The 23,091-nt window shown below is 38.7% G+C and overlaps 1 protein-coding gene and 1 pseudogene across 2 annotated transcripts in view; one reads left to right on the plus strand and one right to left on the minus strand.

Annotated features, from left to right (window-relative positions):
* LOC104601579 (Pseudouridine synthase family protein) overlaps positions 1-20,414 on the plus strand; it is a 41,893-nt gene extending 21,479 nt beyond the window's left edge. For both annotated transcript variants that reach the window (XM_010264960.3, XM_019198497.2), the window contains 4 exons: positions 16,687-16,803; positions 16,954-17,055; positions 17,175-17,333; positions 19,273-20,414. In XM_010264960.3, coding sequence (XP_010263262.1) covers positions 16,687-16,803; positions 16,954-17,055; positions 17,175-17,333; positions 19,273-19,644 — 750 coding nt within the window. In that variant the 3' untranslated portion in view covers positions 19,645-20,414. The remainder of the gene's footprint in view (positions 1-16,686; positions 16,804-16,953; positions 17,056-17,174; positions 17,334-19,272) is intronic.
* LOC148790008 (THO complex subunit 5B pseudogene) lies at positions 2,314-4,086 on the minus strand (annotated as a pseudogene).
* Positions 20,415-23,091: the final 2,677 nt, after the last annotated feature.

The raw sequence follows: 23,091 nt of genomic DNA on the forward strand, positions 1-23,091 counted from the left end.
GCCAAAGAAAAGAAGAGATAAGAGGGGATTTGGAGTCAAAAAGTTAGGCTGACGGTGCTAGCTTTAGTCTTTATAAGGGCGATCCAAGCCAATAAAAAGTAAAGATAAAATTACAGATATGCCCTTGTGGCACTATAAGTATAGATTTATGACAGTTTTAACACTCCCCCTCAAGTTGGGACATAGATATCAATCATGCCTAACTTTTCATAAAGTCACTGTGCCACAAGTGATGTAGACCCTTTATAAAAATGTCCACAAGTTGCTACTTGGAACTAACATATGAAGTACACACATCCCAATTAACAAGTTTCTCCCTAATAAAGTGTTTGCCCACCTCAATATGTTTAGCTCTATCATGAAGAACTGGGTTGGCTGCAATATCAATGGCAGCCTTGTTATCACAATTCAAGGACATGGGACTATCAACTAGAAAACCCAGCTCACTCAATAGATTCTTTATCCACATAACCTTAGCCACTCCATGGGACATTGCTCTATACTCAACTTCTGCACTGGACCTAGCCACTACATTTGTTTCTTGCTTCTCCATGTGACTAGGTTCCCTCCCACAAAGGTACAATACCCACTTGTGGACTTTCTATCATCAATTGATCTGACCCAATTAGCATCTGTATACACCTCAACCTTCAACTACCCATGCTTCTGGAGTAGTAAATCAACTGACAGAAACTTCTTTATGTACCTGAGGATTCTCTCGGCTACTTCTAAGTGTGTGGTCTTAGGGGCATGCATGAATTGACTAAGAACACCCGCAACATAAGCAATGTCTGGCCGGGTCATGGACAAGTAGAAAAGCCTTCCCACAAATCTCTAGAATTGCTTTACATCTTTGATAGTCTCACGACAACAATCACCCAATATGATTTGGATCAATGGGAGAGTTAATTGGCTTCATCTCTAGTTTTCCTAAATCCTGTAACAGATCTAAGATGTATTTCCTTTGTGAAATGAAGATCCCTTTTTGTAAGTGGGCCACTTCAATTCCAAGGAAATATTGCAAGAGACCTAGATCCTTCACTTCAAATTGAATGGCTAAGAACTCCTTTAGCTTATGAATTTCAACTTTCCAATCACCCATGATTAGTCTAGCACTATTTGTAGCCAATCTTCTGCACAACTAGATGAAACTTGCTAAACAAAGCTCTTGGTGATTGTTTTAATCCATAGAAGGACTTCTTTAACCTACACACTTTATGTTCTTTGCCTTGAGAACAAAAGCTAGGGGTTGTACCATGTACACCTCTTCTTCAAGATTACCATTCAAGAAGGAATTTTTTATATCTAACTAGTGAAGATCCCAATCAAGATTAACAACTAGAGAGAAAAGGACTCTAATGGAATTCATCTTAGCTACTAGAGCAAATGTCTTTGCATAATCTACTCCATACATCAACATAAAACCTTTTGCCACCAACCGGGCTTTATACCTTTCCATTGTGCAATCAACCCTGTGCTTTACTGTGAAGACCCATTTACACCCTACCGGTTCCTTACCTTCAGGAAGTTCCACTAACTCCCATTTGATCTCTTCTTTCATTGCATCTGTCCATTTAGGTACTAAGAGAGCCTCTGCAACATTCTTAGGGATAGGGTCACTGTTAATGGAAGAAAGGAAAACACGAAAAATTGGTGATATGTTTTCATAGGAAACAAAATGGGAGATAGGATGCTTAGTGGTACAAGACCTAACTCCCTTCCTTTGTACAATAGGAATGTCTAGGTAATTAGCAATAGAAGAATCAATAGAGTATGGTCAGGAACATCAATGGGAATAAGAGTACCTGGATTTGCCCCTTGTGAATTTGATGATGTTGGTGGTGTTGAAGATTAATTAGTTTTATGATGTTTTTCTGAGTAGATGTTTTATGTTAGTTGTTAGATAGGAGGTGGGGACCACAGTATTTATGTGAGTCCAAATTCTATTATGTTTTTGAGTGTTATATTGTTATGGGCCCAGAAATAGGATCTCGTCACAGGTTGGTCCACGGGGAAAACCTCCTGTTTTCCCTTGTTCCTTCCTGCTCTTGATGAACCTATCTTGGTGCCCTAATGGTGATTTGTCCAAGAGATCACCAACTCTCCTTACTTTCTTGTTGACTGAATATTCGATATCTTTATTGAATAATATTAGCTCCTTAAATAGGAGATTACAAGAGGTAGAATCCTACTCTTAGGGAGACTCCTTGCTGAATAGGGAGACTTCCAACTCTATCTTGATAAGATAAGACTGATAAGATAAGATAAGTTTCTCTTAATCCTAATCTAATAAGATAAGATAATCTCTCCTAATCCTAATCTAATAAGATAAGATAATCTAATCTACTAACTTAATAAGATAAGAATAACAAGATAGTCTAATCTAATCTGCTGAATGGATAAGACTGTTGCTGCCGAATTGGATAGGATGAAAACACCGGATCATTGCTGCTGCTGCTCCCAATACACGTCCACATCATTACTCCCCTCTTGGACTACGAGCTTGAGGAGCTTGTCCTCAAGCTCGAATTCAGGATATGTGGCGTGGAACTCTACCAATGGGAGCCATGTGGCTTCGACCGATGGTAAATTACACCATTCTACCAAGACTTCAACAGCCGCACCAACAAAGAGCTTAGCCGATTGATGGGGAAGCTCAGTACCAATATCATCAGGAAACGAGTTGCATAAGATGTTGTTCTGAGGTCCTTCTTGAGAGCCATCAATTCCAACACATACAACATTCAACTTCAATAAGTATTCAAACCTCAGAGTAACCAGTTTTGTAGGCTTGGGATTTGAAACCTCATCATCATGTATATGAAGGATGATTTTAAGAGGATGAGATCGATAGATTCCTGATTGGGCAAGGTTTTCTTTTCCAGTAACCTTCTTTGGCCGCTTTCTCCTTCTTTGGCCATCCTCTTCCTCATCAGGCGCATCATCCTCCAACTTATTCATTTCTGTATTTGTAGAAACACCATTGTCCTTAATTGCTTGCTGGTGGGCAAAGGCTTGAGTATCCTTCATACTTCCTATAATTTCCAAATCAATACTCTCCCCAAATGCCTCCTTCGGAGCCAACAATTGTGAGTAAATCACATAGAGTGGAGGTGGCAGTAATTCTGCTAAATTATGCTGCTTTAATTTCTTTGTATGCAGAACCCCCAGTTGGTGTTGGACAAGCAAGGATGCTTTCTTCAGAGATTTCAGGTGTGAAGGGAGACTTGAAAGGAACTTCTTTCGGTTTGCAATGGTCTTGATCAGGCTTTTCTTGTGTTGCTCCAGTTTCTCATGAAGTTTGCAGAGTTCTTTTCGCTGGAAAAGCTCAAAATTAAGCCGCTTTAGCATCAGGTCATGTGCACTGTCTTTTGATAGTACAGATCCTTTAATATCTTGAGGGGCTGAACTGAAAAACTCTTCCTCAGGCACAAGTTCAATATCCCGATACTTTGACTTGAAATCTTTGCACACCTTTATGGCTTTCACAAAATGAATTTTCTCATACATCAATTTGTGAAGCTGCAATGTAGTGAAATCTACTGGTGCCTTAGCACGTTTTGTTTCTGCTTTAACACGATCCTCTTCTAGCAATATAGAACGATTTACCTTATCCCGGTCATCTGTCCGTTGATTCCGAAAAAACCGCTCGCAGCGATACAACCAGCCTAAGGGGTCTTCGTTGCCGTTGTATGATGGGAATTCCAGCCTGCTGTACTTGGGGATGATTGTGGCTACCGGGGCGACGACCTGTTGTTCGCCGGACGACTCCGTCAAGTCTGGTCGGCGGTTGTTTGTGGTTACAGCCTCTTCTGGATTCCTCTCCTTGTTAGAGAAATATGATTCCAGCAAGCGTCGCAGCTCCCGGACATCGTCTTTGACCTCACGAACCTCCATGCTGGTTTCCACGAGCCTATACTCCAGTTCGTGGACCCTGGATGATAGCTGCTCCAGATCTCCCATGACGGTTGGCTCTGATACCAAGTTGTTATGGGCCCGGAAATAGGATCTCGTCACGGGTCAGTCCACGGGGAAAACTTCCTGTTTTCCCTTATTCCTTCCTGCTCTTGATGAACCTATCTTGGCACCCTAATGGTGATTTGTCCAAGAGATCACCAACTCTCCTTACTCTCTTGACTGAATATTCGAAATCTTTATTGAATAATATTAGCTCCTTAAATAGGAGATTACAAGAGGTAGAATCCTACTCTTAGGGAAACTCCTTGCTGAATAGGGAGACCTCCAACTCTATCTTGATAAGATAAGACTGATAAGATAAGATAAGTCTCTCTTAATCTTAATCTAATAAGATAAGATAATCTCTCTTAATCCTAATCTAATAAGATAAGATAATCTAATCTACTAACTTAATAAGATAAGAATAACAAGATAGTCTAATCTAATCTGCTGAATGGATAAGACTGTTGCTGTCGAATTGGATAGGATGAAAACACCAGATCATTGTTGTTGCTGCTCCCAATACGCGTCCACATCATATATATGCTGTTTTATGTTTTGTCGCCCTATAAGGGCATAGTTGTCTTTGTACTATTCTATTATTTTAGTATAAATAATAAGTGAAGGGGGTAGCTAGATTATTGCTCTCTTTTCTTTTCAACTTCTCTTCTCTTCTTCTCCTTCTCTCTTCCTTCTCTCTTTAAGAAACTACTTTCTTTCACATTTTTTAATTCAGCAAATTCCTACTTGGTATCAGAGCATCGGCTAGGCTTTCTTGAAGCATTCTCATGCAACCCTAGATCAGCTGACTGCATGAAGTAGTAAAGGGCTGATCGATCTGCTATAGATTGCCCAGTTCTTGGAGTTTTTGGTGGGATCTAGACATCAGGAAGGTGATCTACTGTTCAACATCAAAATTAGGAAGAATTGGAGTACGGGGAAGAGTCCCAGAAAAATTGGACTCTTTGTTTTTGATCTGATCTTGGGCGCCTAGGTATTGTTAGTTTTCTTTTGATTTTCTGAGGAGGATGGTTTGGTTTCTGGAATTTTCTAGGCCTCCCGGAGTGATCAATTCACTTTTCTCTCTGTTGGGAGGCGTGGGGAGGAGAGAGATTTCCCTCCAGCTAGGGTTTTCTTCTTTTGGAAGGGTTGTTTTCTATGTGTGATATTAAATTATGTTTTGAAGGTCTTCAATCTATTTTCTTTTCTTACTGTTGAACTGTTTGAAGTAAAATGGAGAGTTGGAATACCGAGATAAAATCTACTGGTACTATGGGACTGGGTGTTGGAGGTAGTAGTGATATTTTTGGGCCTGGGATCATTACTACAATAAAACATGATGGTACAAATTATTTGGAGTGGGCACAATCAACTAAGATGGCTATTGGTGCCCGTGGAAAATTAGGGTATCTCACTGGGGAGGAGAAGAAACCTGATACAGACTCTTCTCGATGGGTGCAAGAGAATTACATTGTAATGTCCTGGCTGTGTAATTCTATGTTACCTCATATTGCTAATGAAAGTGTTATTGATCAAAAAAAAAAATGTTACCTCATATTGCAAAAAAATTCCTATGGGCAAATACTACTAAGGAGATTTGGGATGGAGTGACTGAAACCTACTCTCAGAAGCAAAATGCAACCAGAGCCTATCAGTTGAGAAATCAGGTGATAAGTATGAAACAAGGAGAAAAACCTCTTACTGTGTATTTCTCCATGCTGAAAACCCTATGGCAGGAAATAGATCACTTAGAAACTGTGGTATGGGAAAGTGTAAATGATGCAGCAACTTATCGCAGACTAGTAGAGAGGAATAAGGTTTTCGAGTTCTTGGCAGGGCTGAACCCTAAATTTGACATTGCTAGGCAGCATATTCTTTCTAGGAAGGGTGTGACACTCTCTCAGGCCTAAGCTTTCCTCTTCGGAGAGGAGAGTAGGATGAATGTAATGGTGAGATAGCTTGGGATTGACCAGTCGGCTATGGTTGGTACAACAAAACCTAAGCCGAATGGAGACAGGGGGAGTAGTGAGACTAGAAGCGAAGATAAGAAGGACTTGGTGTGTGTTTATTGCAAGAAGCCTAAGCATACCAGGGACACTTGTTGGAAGTTTCATCCAAATTTTATGCCTGCTCGGATAAGAAACAAGAAGCCCCTCTCTCCCAAACTGATTGGGAATCCATTGCAGTAGCAACAGTTAGAACAGAATTGGAGAGGTTTGGACAGCTTATGAGAAAGAAAGATTCACCTAGCTCTAGCCTTCCAGATGGACAACAGAATGCAGGAGCCAACTACACCACTTCCTTTGCACATACAGGTAGTTCATATGCAACTGTAAATCTTGCATCCACTTCAGGTAAGGAGGGACCTCCCTGGATTATAGACTCTGGAGCATCTGAGCATATGACAATGCCCCTACCATTTTCAGTTCCTATCAGTTGTGCTCTGGTAGAGATAGTCTCTACAGCAGATGGTTCACATATGCCCATTGCTGGGAAGGGGACAGTTAGAGTGACCAATGATACAACTCTGTCTTCTGTTTTTCATGTCCCTAGACTTCATACCAACCTACTGTCTGTTAGTTCTTTGACAAAAAATTTGAATTGTTCTGTGAACTTTCTTCCTAGTAATTGTGTTTTGCAGGATTTGGAGTCAAAGAAGATGATTGGGAGTGGTCGTGAGGTGAATGGATTCTACCTTATGGATGAGATTCCGAGATATCAGGGCCATCATGTTAGTAGAAGCAGTAGTAGTGGGTCAGAGTCAGTGAGCCAGATTATGCTTTGGCACAATCGCTTGGGACATCTTTTTTTTAGTTCTTTGGAATGTCTTTTCCCAAAGTTGTTTGAGTCTGTTCAATTATCTACTTTGGAGTGTGAGAGTTGTCAGTTAAGAAAGCATTGTAGACAGTCTTTTAAACCAAGTAATAAAAGAAGTACTGCTTTTAATATTGTTCACACTAATGTATGGGGCCATATCAAATCCCTTCTATGGGAGGATTCCGTTACTTTCTCTTGTTTGTGGATGATTATACACAAAATTCTTGGATATATTTGATAAGATCACGTGATGAGGTTCCTAACTTAGTACGACAATTCCACCAAATGGTTTTCACACAATTTAGAGTAAGAACTAAGGCTTTTAGATTAGATAATGCCAGAGAGTACTTTGAGAAGGACCTGACCACGTATCTCTTAGAACATGGTGTAGTTCATCAGAGCAGTTGTGCATATACACCGCAACATAATGGAGTTGCTGAGAGGAAAAACAGACACATTGTGGAGGTGGCAAGGAGTCTTATAGTGTGTGCTTTAGTTCCTATGCAGTTTTGGGGAGATGCAGTTCTTATAGCTGTGCATTTCATTAATTGTGTTCCTTCACAGACTTTGAGGTTTAAGGTGCCATTTAGCCTTCTTTTTCCGGATGGAGAGATATTTCATATACCTCTGAGGGTTTTTGGTTGTGTTTCTTTTGTTCACATTCGTGGCCCTCATCGCAAGAAATTGGATCCTAAGGCCAAGAAATGTGTTTTCTTGGGTATGCTCAGAACCAAAAGGGGTATTGCTGTTTTGACCCAGTGTCGATGAGCAGATTTGTCACTATGGATGTTACCTTTTTTGAATCCATATTCTTCTTCTCGAGTGGTTCTCCTCAGGGGGAGAGTTTTGGGGAGAAGAACTAACAATCTGTTCCTCTTCCTGTTTCTGTGGTGCCTCCATTAGTTTAGCCAGCACTTGCACCACCAGTTCAGCTAGCACCTACACCTCCAGTTTCATTACCTGAGCCACTACGGGCAGCCCACAACAATATCAGCACCGACAGATGATGGTTGACTCCACACATCCTCAACCCACACCACTCTCTGTCAGTCCTTCTGAAACTCTAGATTCGGCAGATACATTTCTAGGTATTCCTCTTGAGCCTGAGCCTGAGCCTGAGCCTGAGCCTGAGCCTGAGCCTATTATGTTTTTTGATGATAATGTTCATGTCCCTAACACCATTGTTGCAGCTGATCCCACTGACATTGATCTTCCCATTGCACTTCGTAAGGGGAAGAGAAAGTCTACATCCCATTGCATTTCACACCATCTTTCCTACAGTGCCTTATCTCCCCATAGACAAGGAGACAGTCGGATGTCGATGGGTATTCATAGTGAAGTATAAGGCCGATGGCAAGATAGAGAGGTACAAGGCAAGGTTGGTAGCGAAAGGGTATACTCAGACCTATGGTGTTGATTATCTAGAAACCATTGCACCAGTAGCTAAGATGAGTTTAGTTCGTATTCTTTTATCTCTAGCAGCCACCTATTCATGGCCCTTGTTCCAGCTTGATGTCAAAAATGCTTTCCTTAATGGTGACTTACAGGAGGAGGTATATATGGACATTCCAACAGGCTTTTATGAAAATGTTGGTAAAGGAACAGGTGTGCAGACTCAAAAAATCTCTATATGGACTGAAACAGTCACCTAGGGCTTGGTTTGATAGGTTTAGAGGGGCACTCATCCGTTTTGGATACACACAGACACAGTCTGATCACACCCTCTTTGTGAAGAGGAGAGATGCTGGGTGTCGATTCTAATTGTGTATGTGGATGATATAGTGGTGATAGGAAATGATTTGGAGGAGATTGATGATCTCAAAAAATCATTGTAGCAAGAATTTGAGATCAAAGATCTTGGTGATCTCAAATACTTCTTAGGGATTGAAGTTGCAAGATCCAAGCATGGGATCTTCATTTCACAGAGAAAGTATGTACTTGACCTACTGTGAGAGACTAGGAAGCTGGGGACCAAACCAGTAGACACTCATATTGATCCAAATCACAAAATTAATGGTGTGGATGGTGAATTGGTAAATGATGTAGGGAGATATCAAAGAATGGTGGGCTGACTGTTGTATTTGTGTATGACACAACCAGATATTTCTTATGCTGTTAGTGTTGTGAGTCAGTACATGCACGCACCTTGGGTTCAGTATTGGGAAGCTATTGAGAGAATACTTGCATATCTGAAAAAGCACCCTGGCGGAGGCATTCTTTTCTCAAATCATGAGAATCTGAAGCTAGAATCCTATACAGATGCAGATTGGGCAAGATGCTTAGATGATAGGAGATTTACATCAGGAGTGTGTACCTTTGTAGACGGAAACTTGATCTCCTGGAAGAGTAAGAAGCAAGCGGTTGTGGCAAGGTCAAGTGCAGAGGTTGAGTATAGATCCATGGCTCATGGTGTCTGTTGAAGATTAATTAGTTTTATGATGTTTTTCTGAGTAGATGTTTTATGTTTGTTGTTAGATAGGAGGTAGGGACCACAGTAGTTATGTGAGTCCAAATTTTATTATGTTTTTTGAGTTTATATGCTGTTTTATGTTTTGCCGCCCTATAAGGGCATAGTTGTCTTTGTACAATTCTATTATTTTAGTATAAATAATAAGTGAAGGGGGCGGCCAGATCATTGCTCTCTTTTCTTTCAACTTCTCTTCTTCTCTTCTTTTCCTTCTCTCTTCATTTCTTCTTCAAGAAACTACTTTCTTTCATATTTTTTAATTCAGCAGATTTCTACTTGGTATCAAAGCATCGGCTAGGGTTTGTTGAAGCTTTCTCATGCAGCCCTAGATCAGCCGACTGCATGAATTAGTAAAGGGCTGATCGATCTGCTATAGATTGCCCAGTTCTTTTAGTTTTTGGTGGGATCTAGACATCAGGAAGGTGATCTACTGTTCAGCATCAAAGTCAGGAAGAACTGGAGTACGGGGAAGAGTCCCAGAAAAGTTGGACTCTTTGTTTTTGATCTGATCTTGGGCACCCAGGTATTGTTAGTTTTCTTTTGATTTTCTGAAGAGGGCGGTTTGGTTTCCGAAATTTTCTAGGCCTTCCGGAGTGATCAATTCACTTTTCTCTCTGTTGGGAGGCGTGGAGAGGAGAGAGATTTCCCTCCAGCTAGGTTTTTCTTCTTCTGGAAGGGTTGGTTTCTCTGTGTGTGGTATTAAATAATTTTTTGGAGGTCTCCAATCTATATTTTCCTTACTGTTAAATTGTTTGAAGTAAAATGGAGAGTTGGAATACTGAGATGAAATCTACCGGTACTGTGGGACTGGGTGTTAGAGGTAGTAGTGATATTTTTGGGTCTGGGATCATTACTACAGTAAAACTTGATTGTACAAATTATTTGGAGTGGGCACAATCAACTAAGATGGCTATTGGTGCCTGTGGAAAATTAGGTTATCTCACTGGGGAGGAGAAGAAACCTGATGCAGACTCTTCCCGATGGGTGCAAGAGAATTACATGGTAATGTCTTGGCTATGTAATTCTATGTTATCTCATATTGCAAAAAATTTCCTATGGGCTAATACTCTTAAGGAGATTTGGGATGGAGTGACTGAAACCTACTCTCACAAGCAAAATGAAGCTAGAGCCTATTAGTTAAGAAATCAGGTGATAAGTATGAAATAGGGAGAAAAACCTCTTGTTGTGTATTTCTCCATGCTGAAAACCCTGGTAGAGGCATTCTTTTCTCAAATCATGAGAATCTGAAGTTAGAATCCTATAAAGATGCAGACTGGGCAAGATGCTTAGATGACAGGTCTACATCAGGAGTGTGTACCTTTGTAGGTGGACACTTGATCTCCTAGAAGAGTAAGAATTCAGCGGTTGTGGCAAGATCAAGTGCAGAGGTTGAGTATAGATCCATGGCTCATGGTGTCTCAGAACTTCTTTGGGTTAGATCTCTTTTGAGTGAGATTGGGGTGAAAGCAGAGGAACCTATGATGTTATACTATGACAATCAAGCTGCAATCAATATTGCCCACAATCCAATTCAGCATGATAGGACAAAACACATTGAATTTGATAGACATTTTATAAGAGAAAGGGTAACAACCGGAGAAGTTTGTTTGCCTTATTTCTCTTCAGAGTTGCAGCTTACTGATGTTTTCACTAAAGGGGTGGCAAGGAACAAACTTGAACAAGATCTACGCAAGTTGGGAATGTGTGATATTTACTCCCAACTTGAGGGGGAGTGTTGAAGATTAATTAGTTTTATGATGTTTTTCTGAGTAGATATTTTATGTTAGTTGTTAGATAGGAGGTGGGGACCAAAATAGTTATGTGAGTCCAAATTTTATTATGCTTTTTGAGTGTTATATATGTTGTTTTATGTTTTGCCCCTCTATAAGGGCATAGTTGTCTTTGTACGGCTCTATTATTTTAGTATAAATAATAAGTGAAGGGGGCGGCCAGATCATTGCTCTCTTTTCTTTCAACTTCTCTTCTTCTTTTCTTCTCCTTCTCTCTTCCTTCTCTCTTCAAGAAACTACTTTCTTTCATATTTTTTAATTCAGCAGATTTCTACTGTGTCTCAGAACTTCTTTGGGTTAGATCTCTTTTGACTGAGATTGGGGTGAAAGCAGAGGAACCTATGATGTTATACTGTGACAATCAGGCTGCAATCAATATTGCCCACAATCCAATTCAGCATGATAGGACAAAACACATTGAAGTTGATAGACATTTTATAAGAGAGGGTAACAACCAGAGAAGTTTGTTTGCCTTATGTCTCTTTAGAGTTGCAGCTAGCTGATGTTCTCACTAAAGGGTTAGCAAAGAACAAGCTTGAACATGATCTACGCAAGTTTGGAATGTGTGACATTTACTGCCAACTTGAGGGGGAATGTTGAAGATTAATTAGTTTTATGATGTTTTTCTGAGTAGATGTTTTATGTTAGTTGTTAGATAGGAAGTGGGGACCACAGTAGTTATGTGAGTCCAAATTCTATTATGTTTTTGAGTGTTATATATGCTGTTTTATGTTTTGCCGCCCTATAAGGGCATAGTTGTCTTTGTACTGTTCTATTATTTTAGTATAAATAATAAGTGAAGGAGGTGGCCAGATTATTGCTCTCTTTTTCTTTTCAACTTCTCTTCTTCTCTTCTTCTCCTCTCTTCAAGAAACTACTTTCTTTCATATTTTTTAATTCAGCAGATTCCTATTGGTAGTATAGCTTCAAGTTGCTCCACAACTCTTGAACTTGGCTGGCCCTTGCGACAGTGAAGGAACAGACATAACAGAGGAGGAAGAACCTAGACCTGTTTTTCCTCTCCCCTACTCTCCCCCTGAGGAGAAATTGGAAAAAAATGATCACTCTTAAAGAAAGACACATCCATAGAGACAATATTTTCTGAAAATGGGCTCAAAACACTTGTAACCCTTTTGAGAAGGAGGGTAGCCCAAGAATGTATATAAGGAATAATACAAGGGTCAAGCTTACCATGAGTAGGAGACAAGTCTTGAACAAAACAACGACAACCAAGTACACAAATAGGAATAGAAAATAAGGGAGCTTTGGGGAACTAGAGCTAATGAGGGACCTTGTACTCTAACAAACAAGATGGCATATGGTTGATAAGGTAGGCAGCACATAAAACAACATCCAACCAAAAACTTTTGAAGCATTCATATGTATAAGTAATCCACGAGCAACTTCAAGGAGATGGCAGCTTTTCATTTTTGCAACACCATTATGTTGGGGTGTTTTGGCATTGTCAAATTGGTAATTTTGTCTAAAATTGAGTGAATATCATGCATTGGAAATCTTTTACAATTGTTGGCACTTCATCTCTGGATCGCATTGATACACCCATGTATATATGGAGTAGTTATTAATAAGTGTAATAAAGTATTTATAGTCAGTCTTAGAGGGTAAAGTAAAATGGCCCCAAACATAATAATAAACAATATGGAAAGGAAAGTTATATTTATTATTTCTTGAAGCAAAATGATTTCTACAATGTTTAAATATAAAAAAAAAAGATTTCTATAATGTTTGCTCAAGTGACAAATTTGACATGTGAATTCAGATACTAACACCGACTTGAACAATTTTGGGAACAAAAATTTAATGACTCAAAAGATAAGGGACCAAAATGACCATGCCATAACTAAACTTTTCTCTTACTAGACTGACTCTTAGACTTGGTAACTGCAAGACTAGCTTTAGTCTCCAGCATGTAGAGACCATCCTCCATACGACCTCTAACAATCCTCCTCCCTAAGGCCAAATCTTGTATCATACAAGAAGGAAAGAAAAGTTACTGAGCAGTTTAATGAGTTTGTAATTCTACTAATAGAGAACAAGTTTATAGGCAATTTTGGAACATGTAACACATTAGAAAGGGTAAGTCCAAAGGGAAGGGAGATGGTTCCTTGACCAGCTATGGTGGAAAAGAAGCCATCATCTAGTCTCAGCTTGTCCCTTCCAGACAAGAGATGACAGGATTGGAAACAATTTGACTTACCAGTCATGTGGTTCGAGGCTTCAAAATCTATTATTCGAGGGGAGTCTGAGGGATGAGAGGTCACATGGAAAGCTATGGCAGAATTACCATTACTTGATGTAGATGCAAAGGAAGTCAAGGGAGGAGGAGCAAAATCCATCTGACGGATTGCCCTACCGTACAACTCCAAATGGTCATTGAAGGAATTAATGATATCTTCCTTGGGATTAGTCATAAAAGAGCATTCTTGGCTCAAGGTAGTGTGATAGAGGGTTGAGACTCCTAAGAAGCCATATTTGTTACATGATACTTCATTAGACTTTGTGGTCCTGGTTTCTTATTCTGATTTGACTTCTTACTCAACTCTTGAGCCCACTTTGGCTTCAAATGAATATCCCAATATGTATCACGAGTATGTCTAGACTTCTGACAATGAGTACACCATAGCTTATCCTTGTCATCAACTTTCTTCCGGAAGTCACCCTTCTTGAAAGAATTCCCACCCCTTGCAACTACATTTCCCTTAGATACCAAGCCAATTTGATCCCCCTCAGAATTATTCATTGCATTCCGTTTGCTCTCTTTTGACTGTACTAGGGCATGCACTTCTTGCATTGATGGGAGATCTTTACTTCCAAATATCTGAACCCCAATAGACTCATATATAGGGTTTAACCCCAAGAGAAAGGCAAAAACCCGTTGTTGAGGAACCAAGGACTTCTAAACCTTATCATCTACATCACATTTCCCGTCCATGTTCTGATAGTGGTTCAACTCTTTCCAAATTGAGGTTAAATCTAAATAGTATACAGAGAGACTTTTCTCCCCCTGCTTACAATTTGAGGATGCAGCTTGCAAATGATAGATTTTTGCATAATGTTGTTGTTCTGAATAGGTGGATTAGCCTACTCCCAAATCTCATAAGCTGTTTCTCCCCACATGAAGGTCGTCCTCACTTGTAGCAGCATAGACAGTAACAGCCATGACATCACCATGTTGTTTTCCTAGTCCCACTTATCATGTTCTACACCCTAGACCTCAGTTCTTTGATTTTTCCATTAATATAACCTACTTTTCCCCTTGCAGTTTTGTAAAGTTTAATTCCCCTTGACCATTCTAGGTAATTGAGTCCATCAAAAGGAATCACAGCCATAGGAAAATTCATTTTAGATCCTCCACTCACTCCTCCTTTACTAGAGGACACACCAGACATACTAGAATCCTCAGAAGACATGATAGGGTTTCACAGTTCAGTCAATTCAGTCACAAGGATACTTGTTCTCACACAAACAGCACTTTGCAACCATTTCCTTCCATCCACACATACGGAACACACAGTACAACACTACTGAACCAATTCCAGAAGCAAAAATGGTCAATATCAGATCTGAACAGCCCTTACGAATAACACTTCATCATATTTTAGGCCACTCAATTACTGTAATCTTCAAAACGAAGTTAGAAAACTGCGGATGCAGCAGTCACAGATCATTCAGACCTACACAACCCACTTACTTGGGCACAAAGGGATCACATGATCCACAAAAAACATAGAGAAAATTACAGATATGCCCCTGCAGCACTAAAGTACAAATTTATGACAGTTTTAACAATTAAATAATGAAAGAAATAAGTTTGTTGTTGAATCATGAATAGGTTGAGCGTACCAGGATTGAGAATTTGAATGATTCTAACAGAAGGTTAAGAGATGAGTTTGTACATCATACTGATATAGTGATATAACAGTTTACTATGATGGTTCAGTGAAGGGGGAAGTAGCTACAACTGCATGGGCGATCATCAGATTGTTATCAGGTTCATACAGAACAAGCTGGAATATTCATATTTGTGTTCGTGTGTTCGTCGAATTGTGCTTTTTTGTGAATTTTATATCTATTATTTATTACTCAGTTCTTTAGCATGCCATCATATTAGTCGTGATACAAATAAACTGGCTTATATGTTTTTTTTTTGGTAAAAAACTGGGTCATATGTTGGTGTCTTAGTTAGAGAGTCAAGCTTTTGTCTTGAATAGGTTTTAGTCCCTCTTGATGTAATTTCCTTTGTGTGTTATGTATATTTTTATCCTTCACAGAAAAAAAAACAGTGGTAATCCTTTATTTCCCAGTTTGGGTGGTTTTCTTAAATTTAAAGAATAATGCAAAAGAGTCTTTTTATTGTATCTACCAAATTTAATGGGGAGGTTTAAGTCCTATTAGAAATTAGAAGGGAGGTATTAGTATCTATCTTAAACTTTAGGGAAGACTGTACATCTGTCCCTCCTCAGACCCCGTCTTGGCAGGAGAGTCGTGCACTGGACTGCCATATGTTTTATGGGTGTCATATTCTAATACTTATATATAAATCATAAAATATGACATATATATATAATTAACCTAGGCCGAAGCCTGGAATTTCTGGGCGAGGCTGAAAATGATTTTTTTTAAGATAAAATAAAGGAAAAAAATTTATTGCTAAAAGGAAAACAGTACAAATATAACTAGGTGACAAGATGTCACAACCACCAAATACAAATGGCACATTACAACATTTCAAAACAAAACAACAGTCATCAGCAATCCTTTTATGAATTCAGAGGATCCCAGAAATCAGCACAAAAATCTTCCTTCCTCAGCCCTTGAAACTCTGGAAGCAGCAGCAGCCAACCAATAACTGTCAAACTGATAACGGCTACCATCTCTTCCATACTTTTCTTTTTCTCCTCGGAGAGTCTTCTGTTTCTTTCCTTCCAGATCTTTCAGCACACAGCAAAGGGAATACAGGTCCATAAAATCTTAGATTTAACACCACCATGGATCCTTTCAGCAACTAAAAATTTCAGCTGGATCTGCCATAGAGCTCTTGTCCAGCTTGAACAAATTGAAGAAATAGGACCAAACTGATATGTGAATTTGCAGTGAAGTAAATGTGAGAAACATCTTCCTCTTCAGCAAAACACAGCAGACACCTACTTGGAAACTGAAGACCTCTAAGTGTTAGGTTATCCTGGGTTAGAATGCAACCTCTCACAACCAACCAAGCAAAAACTTTCAGCCCTTGGTGGCACTGGTTTCCCCCAAACACCCCTAACTGGATCAGCCTCCACCTGATTTCTGATCAAAGGCTGAAAATGATCACCCCTAATAATTGGCACTTACAATGGAGTGTGTTTCCTGTGTTCAATGACACAAGTAATATACATACATGCCTTCTATGTAATGGCTACACCTAGGAGATATACTAGGTTAAGTTTGTCTCAATTGAATTCTTAACCATAATTTTCATTTAGGTAGGGCTGGTAGAATGGTGGAACAGGATTCCTGTAGCTGGCCCCGTATAGTTGGGGCAAGGCTTAGTTGAGTTTTTAGTTACATTGTATAGGTCTGCTACCATATTGCCTGTGTTACAGTTATTTCATTTAAAATTTTTGGTTTTCTGTTTTTCTCATGCGTCATCAGGTGCATCGCCTGGATAGAGAGAGCAGTGGCCTTCTTTTAATGGGAAGGACAAAGGAAAGCATTGCTCGGCTTCACTGGTTATTCAGTGATGTAAATAAAGCAAAATCTCCACTAAAGGTACTTGTTTGCAGCATTGCGTTGTGCTTTAATTTTAATGGATGAACATTTTTTGCATAGTAAAAGACTTGAAAATTTAATGGTAGGTATGGATTACAATAATGCTTTTAGTAATATTTTTAACAGTATGTGTACTAATGGATCATATAGACTTGGAATGATGCTTGTGAAACAACAACACAGAGGTACTGGGCACTGGTTATAGGTTCTCCCAGAGAAAAACAAGGTCGTATTTGTGCACCTCTTTCAAAGGTTTGCTTCCATTACCTTGTTGAATGGAGATTTTGGAATTTAGTGATTTCTGTTGAACTCATATTTGTATATTTTGGTTTTAATTTTCCAAATACCAACTATCATTTTCCTTCATTTAGGTTCTTTTGAATGATGGAAAGACAGAAAGAGTCATTTTGGCTAACCCTTCGGGTGTAGAAGCTTCTCAGGAGGCTATAACTGATTTTCGGGTGCTGGGTCCTATGATAAATGGATGCACATGGATTGAGCTGTGCCCACTCACTGGAAGGAAGCATCAGGTATGTCGTTGTCATCATCATCATCCAAGCCTTATCCCAACTATATGGGGTCGGCTACATGAGTTCTGTTTTTCCATTCCGCTGTGTTCAATGAATCAGGTAACTATGGAAGGAAGTATTAGGTATGTAGAAGCTGATTATTGGTTCTTCTGAATTACTTTGTGACAAAAACACTAGTTGTGACTCGTGTTCCAGAGGTAATTTAATGCTGAGTTACTTGGTCCAGTTGGGTATGGAATTTCATTAAGAGCTGAAGTGGTGGCCTTAATTCAAAGACTAAAAATTGACCTTGCAACAGGTCTTCATGCCTGTAGATGTAGAGGGGGACTGTCAGACAATCATTTAGTGGATGAATTCTCAAGATTTGATCCCATAGCCAGTTCAGATATTTGGTGAGATTAGCTCACTCTTTAGGTGTCTCTTTGAATGCCTCATTCAACTGGGTCCCAATGAGTGCTAGTTCGTTAGCTGATTTGTTTCCAAGAAGTGGGGTAGGTAGAGATAGTTTGGACTAGGGATTCCCAGGCCGACTTATAATTTGTAAGCTTTTTTCTAGCTGTTGTTTTTTGGGTTTGTTGGTGTTTTTGGCTTATGGGACAAAGCAATTTGTATTGTGCTCATTGCTTTTAGCCTTATTTTGCACCTCATGTTTGTCATTGCTTATCAATTGAAAGAACACTAGTTGTAGCTCTCTTATAGTGCACTTGAATGGATGGAAGAGGGCCTTTTTCTTCGGAAGCCTTGAAAGGAAATTATGACTATAAAGGAAGCCTCTGGCAATGAGATTTGACCCACCTGCTCTCTAAAAGTTTACACACTGGCCATAAACAATGTTGTAGCGAATTCAATCAGCTTTATGGGATCCCTTGACAGCTCAAGCACATTGGTGTTTTATATCTGTCCATCATTATATTGTTTTATTTTTATTCATATCTGAGAGAGAGTATTCCTTTAAGGTATTTTAGGGATTTGGATTATTTTATAAACAGGGGTACTTATGTAAAATCTCTCAGAATTAGATGTTGAATATAAATATAGGGATGGCCGGGAGAGGTAGAGGGTAGACTAATGTCTTTAATTGAAAAGACTTTACCTATTCTCTTTTCCTTGTATTTTTTTTCCATTTCTCCCCTTTGAAACCAGACTTGTTTACATGGTATCAGAGCATGGATTGTAGTAACCCAGTCCTCCATTCATTCTTTTCTCTCTTTTCCCATTGATTTTTTCTTTTTATTTACTGTGATCTATATTGCTTGCTACAGATATTTGAGAATTCAGTCTGATCAGGTGTTTTGAGTCATCCCAATACGTATGGTGATCATCTGGTAATGTGATACCCTCTATGTGGAAAATAGACCAAGAGGGTTTATTGTGCGGTTCTGTTTGTGATGTGAGAAGTATGGAAATCCTTTTGCAGGCTGATTGACTCTGAGAAGTGACTGTTACAAGTTGAAGGGTCTAGAAGAACTAGAGGCAGACCAAAATGAACATGGGTTGTAATGAATAGAAATGATTGAGAGCTCACAAGTTTACAATGAATATGGAACTGAACGGAATGGTGGAACAGGATTCATGTAGCTGACCTATATAACTGGGACAAGGCTTAGTTGAGTTGAGTTAGTGCCCATGTCAGATTAGGGCAAATCTTCTGTGACCAAATATCAAATGCATTGAGTGTTGGCCAAGTTACCCTTGTCAGCATGGAGGACTACTCCTAATTAGTGCCCATGTCAAATTAGGGCAAATCTTCAGTGACCAAATATCAAATGCCTTGAGTGTTGGCCAAGTTACCCTTGTCAGCATGGATGACTACTGATTAGGATCGCATTGGCTGACACAAGACCGTAGTGGATCCCTGCTCAAACATTTTTTATCTTATAAAGCACTGAAACCGTCTAGATTCGGCCATGTCTAATACCAACTTTATTCTTTTTTGCAGCTCAGGGTCCATTGTGCAGAAGCTCTAGGCACACCAATTGTAGGGGATTACAAGTATGGTTGGTATGTGCACAAAAAGTGGAAGCAGATGCCCCGGGTTGACATTGAGCCAACAACAGGGAAGCCATACAAATTGCGGAGGCCAGAAGGTTTGGACGTTCAGAAGGGAAGTGTCTTATCTAAGGTCCCTTTGCTACATCTCCATTGTAGAGAACTTATTCTTCCAAACATTGCGAAGTTCCTTGACATTTTGGACAGGAAATCTCAGAATTTGCCAAAATTTAGTTCTAGACCAGATGTGCTTCGGTTTGTTGCACCAATGCCTTCACACATGAAGATTAGTTGGAACCTTATGTCCTCCTACTTGGTATAACGGTTTTTTTTTTTTCAATTCAGAATAAATTGAGGTTACCAAAAGAAAGGTGTTTCTGACCACGGAGATGTCCCCAATGCACAGCTGCAAGTGTTGTGAGGAGGAAATCTGGATAGGGATAAGGTTGGCTCAGGCATTATAAATGATTGTCAGTTAGCTGAAGTGGTTCTGAATGCTGGACCAGCCAGAAATTTGAGAAGCTACTGTCAATCTCTTCCTTTACTATCCAGAAGCCCTAGGTCATCCAAGACTAGATGCTGGTCCAGGTTCCTTACACAAGCTGGCTCGAAGACTCAGGGCCTAGTTAGCACTGCCTTTAGAGTTTACTGCAGCCTACTTCCAGCCAAATGTAGGATGGGGCAGATACAGTATTCAGATAATTCTCTGTAACATTGAGTAGTGTATTCAGTCTACGCCTCCCAAGACCCCAAGCCATCTGGGACCAACCAACATTGAGTAATGGCCTTCTTTTTGGTGCCCGTTTGGGAGGGTTTTCATGCAGCGGCTTCTGGGTTTGTAAGGTAAGCCTCACATCACACGGGAAGCTTAGAAGATACATTTGATGAAAAACCCAAAAATCCCGAACACACTTGAATTCAGCTGATAAATCAACTTTTCAGTGAAGTTATTAATAGCTTCTTCAACATTTTATTTCTTTAGTTTTCTCTGTATCATTTTATTTATTTTTTATTTTTCCTTTGAGGAACTTCTCTGTAACGTTTCATGCATCAATGATCAACATGATTAAGCGATACAATCCAAATTATTCATCAGATAGACTATGGACCTTATATGTTGACATTTTTATGTAATGCTAGCTGATGAAGTTTTGAAAGTTTGAAGATTATGATGTATTGAATATTCCCCTACCACTAATTTGATTGGGTGAACGCAGATACATCAGTGTCTGTATGTTGTTGGATTGTAGTTGCTTTGAACCCGGCAAAAGCAAAACCTGAACCCGGCCCATAAACATGTCTAATTGGATTGTAGTTGCTTTGAAGGTTTTATGTTGTTTTCTCCACTTGAATGAGAATGTGGGTTCAAGTCCAAGAGAGGCCACAGGCAACTTTACTCAAAATACAAATGAAAAAATGCTGAAGGACAGGCTGATATCTAATCCACCTATCCCAGATAACTGACCAACATTTGTTTATAACCTTTTTAGAACAATTATCTGCGAATTTTGGTCTATCTAACAATTTAGTCTCCTCACTAAAATTAACCCGGACTTCCTCGAATCTATTCATTGAATTTCTACCCAAAAAAATATAGTTTCTTGTATTGTTGCTAAACAGCCATGCTTGGAAACCAATATGGTGAAGCCTTGGCCATGCTTTTTTTTATTGGTTCGAATCCTTTGTCATGCATTAATTCTAGGAGAGGTTTGTTCTAACATAGTGGAGCAAATGATCAAGAGTGGATAGAGTTAAGAACTGTCCAAGATATTCAAAGATGGCAATCGCGTAGAGAATATTATGGAAAAGGTGCTAATAAGGATGGAATATCAAGTTTGGGTTGGGTTAACTAGGATTGTATTCCTTAGTTTTCGTTCTTTTGTCTTTGGATTTTGTTTTATCTTATACTTTCTAAATTAATATTAAATAATGTTCTTGTTTGAGTAGAGAGCAATCAAGAAACTTTTACTCTTCATCTCTCTCTCATGTCCAATCAAATTAAGTGATTTTTTCACGGAAAAATACACTGCACCACACTACAGAATTTTGAATTCCACTGTAATTTTACATAATTCAAAATGACAAATGCCCCTATCCAAAACACTAATACCCGCTCGTGTATTGTCATTAATTCCAAACTGGCACCTACCCCAACTGTATTGTGGGGCTAAGAATTCTTAGGATGTGCTGAATAGCCATTCTCCCATTTCTTCATCATAATCTTCTTTGTAATTCTAAAACAGAGTCATGCTCCATTCTCCACATCTTTTTGCCAACATCAAATGGTCTAGAGCAAATCCCTATTGATCTACATTAGAGTTTACATATGATAATCATACCTTAAAACCATTTTCCTGGGTACAATTGCCACCATTACAACCAGTTCTTCTATATGAAAACAGATTTATAGAGTTTCTTCATTAGAAAATCCATTAGCATAAGTTAGCGACACTTTAAGAAATCCTAGAACGAGGCATGGTGATGTTTCTATATTGCACTTCTGAACATTTGGGGCATTCAATATTCATATAAAGGCATGGTGATGTTTCTATATTGCACTTTTGAACATTTGGGGCATTCACTCGTATAAAAAATTACTTGCCTGTTTTTACTGTTCTTAGAAGAAAGAAAAAATTACAAAGACCTAGGCTATACCTGACCCATACATCACAAGGACACAAAAGCCCAGTTTGACCAAAATTGGCTTATCTAAGAACATGCATGTAAGTAATAGTGAAAGAAGAACCAAGGCAGACTTCGTAGTAAACTTAATAAAAATCTTATTATTTCACTTTTCTCTAAATATACCACATAAACATGGTGGTATTCTTTAAATCATCTATAATATATATATATATATATATATATATATTGGTTTTTTTCATTTCTTCAAACTGAAACCAAACTGGTACCATCAGTTAACCGGTCCGTTGGTTTTAGTTTTTTACCAGTTCGGTTTTTTGGTTTTTTATATTTATAATATATATTATATAAATATATGTATAATATTATAATATAAATAATAAATGATATATAATATACTATAAATATTTTAAATATATATAATATATAATATATAATATATTTATAAATATAATATAAGTATATATTTATATATAATATATAAAAAATATGTGACATATATTAAATATATATATAATATACATATAAATATATATATACCGGTCGATTCGGTTAACCATTGGTTTTTTTCTAGGTTAACCGAAACCAAATCGATCGGTTTGGTTAACCGCATTTTGCGGTTCAGTTTTCTCAATTCGGTTCAATTTTCCAGTTTTTCATGGACACCCCTAATGCCACATCATGGCTTGTGCTTTCTCCATTACCCCAATGGAGAACTCTCGGTCCTTCTCATTTTAGCCTTGATCCTTCATGAAGCCACCTCATCACTCACTTCTCCCTCTTTCATAAGGGTCCGGATGTAGTAGGCATGTTAGGTAAGCACAATGAGTGAGCACGTAATAGCTGTGTGACACATGTTCTAGCTAATGCGCTTTTCATCCAATCGTTTTTACTCTGTTAGACAGAAATTATCAATTATTTTATTATTTTTGTTAGAATAATTAAAAATAAAAAACAATAAAAAAGGAAAATGTAAATGAGTTCCAACTCCCAACACGTTTAGGTTTTCCGTTTTCATTGTTTTTATTTTTAATTATTTTGACAAAGATAATAAAATAATGGATAATTTCTATCCAACTCAACAAAAATGTTTGGATAAAAGGTGCATTAGCTAGGACATATGTCA

The sequence above is a fragment of the Nelumbo nucifera genome, chromosome 8, assembly GCF_055504915.1.
Source record: "Nelumbo nucifera cultivar China Antique chromosome 8, China Antique-T2T, whole genome shotgun sequence".
Lineage (NCBI taxonomy): Eukaryota > Viridiplantae > Streptophyta > Magnoliopsida > Proteales > Nelumbonaceae > Nelumbo > Nelumbo nucifera.